This window comes from Etheostoma cragini, chromosome 8 (genome assembly GCF_013103735.1).
Source record: "Etheostoma cragini isolate CJK2018 chromosome 8, CSU_Ecrag_1.0, whole genome shotgun sequence".
In the NCBI taxonomy this organism is placed as follows: Eukaryota; Metazoa; Chordata; class Actinopteri; order Perciformes; family Percidae; genus Etheostoma; species Etheostoma cragini.
The window spans coordinates 800,193-803,732 of NC_048414.1; the positions used below are offsets into that span (position 1 = coordinate 800,193).

The 3,540-nt window shown below is 38.4% G+C and overlaps 1 protein-coding gene across 1 annotated transcript in view; it reads right to left on the minus strand.

Moving 5' to 3' along the window:
- Nucleotides 1-1,852, minus strand: part of dus2 (dihydrouridine synthase 2) — a 10,239-nt gene extending 8,387 nt beyond the window's left edge. The window contains exons 1-2 of the mRNA XM_034880287.1: nucleotides 1,772-1,852; nucleotides 155-292 (exon numbers count right to left, since the gene is read on the minus strand). Coding sequence (XP_034736178.1) covers nucleotides 155-274 — 120 coding nt within the window. The 5' untranslated portion in view covers nucleotides 275-292; nucleotides 1,772-1,852. The remainder of the gene's footprint in view (nucleotides 1-154; nucleotides 293-1,771) is intronic.
- Between the last annotated feature and the right edge of the window lie 1,688 nt (nucleotides 1,853-3,540).

Consider the following 3,540-nt stretch of genomic DNA (forward strand, 5'->3'; position numbering starts at 1 on the left):
ACAACATGAGGACAACATGGGGACAACATGGGGACAACATGGGGACAACATGGGGACAACATGGGGACAACATGAGGAGCCAATTACTTGCCCACCAACATTTGGGAATGCTGGTGCTCCTATTTAAAAACAGTGACACCGTTGAGAGACCCACCTCACAGTAGACCACATCGGCGCCGTAGTCCAGCGCCAGCAGCCTCATGGGCAGAGTCCCGACCCGGACCATCGGCGCCAGGGCGGTGACGTTACTGAAGCTCAGCCTGCCTGCTGCCATGGTGACGGCTCAGTCGTCCTGGTAACAACACCGAGGAGAGGAGACAACAGTCACATCGACACGTATCCGCAAACACCGGGTCGGGAATTACGGAGCGACTTCGACCCCCTCGACCCCCTCGGGTCTAACTGACCCGGGACTTATTTGGGGTTTAAAAACAATTCTAAAATAACATTTTCCTTCATAATCTATAACCAAATATCATCTTTATCTCCATTTCCACCAGCTGAGATAACATCTATGTTTAGGGAATGCATCAGTCTCTACTAGCACACTATTAAACATGGAAGTGGGGTTTTTATCATAAGGTTATAATTCATGTTAAAAATCACCATGGAAACAACATAAGTGTCATATCCAAAATAATGTTCTGAGTCAGGAAGACATGTTTATCTCAGGAAATAAGGAAAGGACGCTGATAGAAGGTAGAAAACATGGAACTTGTTCCATTTTTCTTCTTGGAAAAATGTGAAATGGGTCAATTTGACCTATTTCTAAATTTTAACAAGAAGAAAAAAAATTACAAATATACACTTTTTTCTAGATTATGAACTGCAAACGTTTTGATTTTCTGGGTCAAAATTTTGAGTTTTGGTCACGATGGATTTGTCTCTTTTTACGACATTATTAAGTCACATTTTCCCAATGTTTTTTAAGCTTCTATTATTATTTATGTCACTTCTTCCAATGTTTCTGTCTGTGGTCAGCGCTTTGTTAGGGAACATTTGTCCCTTTTTTCAGTGTTTTTTTAATAAAAAGACTAAAATTAAACTGCTATAAAATTATTTTAAAAAAACACCCAAATACAATGAAACTGATCATTTATTTTACTTGTGAAGAGAGATGTCTGGAACCACCCACCTTATTGCTGACAATTTGGTTGAAAACCCCAAATTTCTGATTTGGAAACTTTTTCAAAACACAAATTTGCCTTAAAGACACCAGGAGGGTTGCCTCATGATAACAGGGACACCTTAACTCAGCTTATTACGGTATATTTAACAGACGACCATGAAAAAACCTTAAAACTGAACAGTGAATTTGTGTAATTATTAAATCTTTTATCCGTTAAACACTTTACACGTAACACACTATCAAATCAACTTTTAGTACCTTACGTTAACGTCACTCACGCGGGTCTGCGACCTAATCCAGCCTTCTGCAGCGATAAGAGCAGAAACATTAACTAAGATTTTATTAAAACTAAATTGCAATTGCTGAATCAAAAGTATGCCGAAATGACAACAGAGTGATACAGATTTGTAAAAACGTTACATTTATGCTGTGTCATGTCTGTCCGCCAACCGACAGGCATGCAAACGTTAAACTGCTCCTTTTTTTAATGAAGTGCGGTTTACCCGGGCTATGCTAATGCTAACCGTCCAGCTGCTCCATCGACACAAAGTTAGCTAAACTAGACATTAATATGGCGGCGTGGCTCGTGTTTTTATGAACTATTATCTGTATTCTGTATAACTTCGCATTACATCAACTCACCGGCATTTACGTTGTCACACACTGACGACAGGAGCTGTAACGTGGGGGAGAAGATGAAGCGTGCTGTTTCAACTTCCTGTTTGGACCGCAACGTCATCATGACGTAATGGACCACTAGAATGTAGATTGGCACCATAGACTCTTTGTTTGTGTGTGTGTGTGTGTGTGTGTGTATATATATATTTAACGGTCTATTGCTTACATTATTAAAAATACATTTACAGAATATAATAAATCAAAGTAATTTCAAATAAATTAAAAATGCTTTCAAAATAAAACGTAAATAGAAATATATATAAAAAAAATTAAATAGAAATTAATCGCAATCACAGTTTATTAAAATAAAATAGTGATTTCAAAATTATATATATATATACATATGTATATATGTATATACATATATATAGTATTTACTGTATATACAGTATGTGCTATATATGTACATACTGTATGTATATATGGACTGTATACTGTACATATATAGTAGCTGAAGACAACATGAGGACAACATGAGGACAACACAACTCAAAAAGTCAAACAACATGAGTCCTGTTCAAATCATTGTCAAATTTATTGTGCTGCTATATTTATTAGTTACAAATTTTTACAAAAAGTGCTCTAAAATACCTCAGAGTTAACAGGCCATGTACATAATGGTCCCGATGTAAACACCGGATGCTTTACAAATAATTTACAGTGTCAAAGTGTCTGAAGAAAACAGCTGCTGCACGTCCCGCGCTGTGGTTCTCCTGAAATTAAGCTTTCTTTTTTACATGTTATTCACCGATAGAAAGAGTCTATGAAGACAGAAATGCTGACACGGCTACATATAGTCATTACATTCTTTAAAAGTGTTAAATAAGGTTTCCACTGTTTAAGAAAGCAGACATCCCTAAAACAAAAAATAATGGTGAGAATATGAACAGTGGAAGCCAATCTGTGACCTTTGATCATTACTGTTGTTACACATGCGCCGTCCTAAAGGCTGCAGATCGATTGGAATTTAATTGCATTTAACAAATCAGAAGTATGCCGAAGTTACAGCAGAGTGATAACAATTAGTAAAAAGATTAAATGTATGCTCTGCCAGGCCTGGTCGCTAACTCACAAGCAAGCAACTTTTAAAATGTGACTTTTCTGGATGCAGTTTGGTGAAACCGAGCTACACCTTGGTAAACATCGCAGCTGCTCCATCAAATCCAGGGTTCAGGCTTTGTATTCGGCCGAATACCGGGGTTTTCGACGGGGTTCGGTTTCTAAATTTAGATTTTTTTTTTGACCAAACCAAACTTTACGCTAGCAGTGGGCGCGCTACACTGGTCAACGTCAGTAATTGCGTGAAGATGTTAACGTTGTCGGAGCGTTGGATGCCGTAGGCCGTGAGAAAGTTAAAACGTGAGCAGAAAAAGTGATGTTTGTCAGAACTTTCAGTCAGAAGAAGGCGAGTCAATGGACATGGATGTACACAGCAGCAACAAAAACACACACAAACAGTGTTCAAAAAGCCCCAGAAGTTAAAAGTCTAAATCTTTAGAAAGACAGCTTATATGCGAAGGTTTTAATCTGGATTTTAGCTGCAACAACAACATTTTATAGTCTTACTTTGTGAGGATTTGTGAGCTTTTCTACAGTGAATCAACCAACCAGAGCGATGTGGACGGATGTGAGAGAAGCAGCAGGTCAAGTGAACACTTTGTTAACAACAGATTAATAAACTCGAGCTCGGGTCCTGGTCTCGGGCTCATACGCGACGCTGCGTCCTGCAGAAT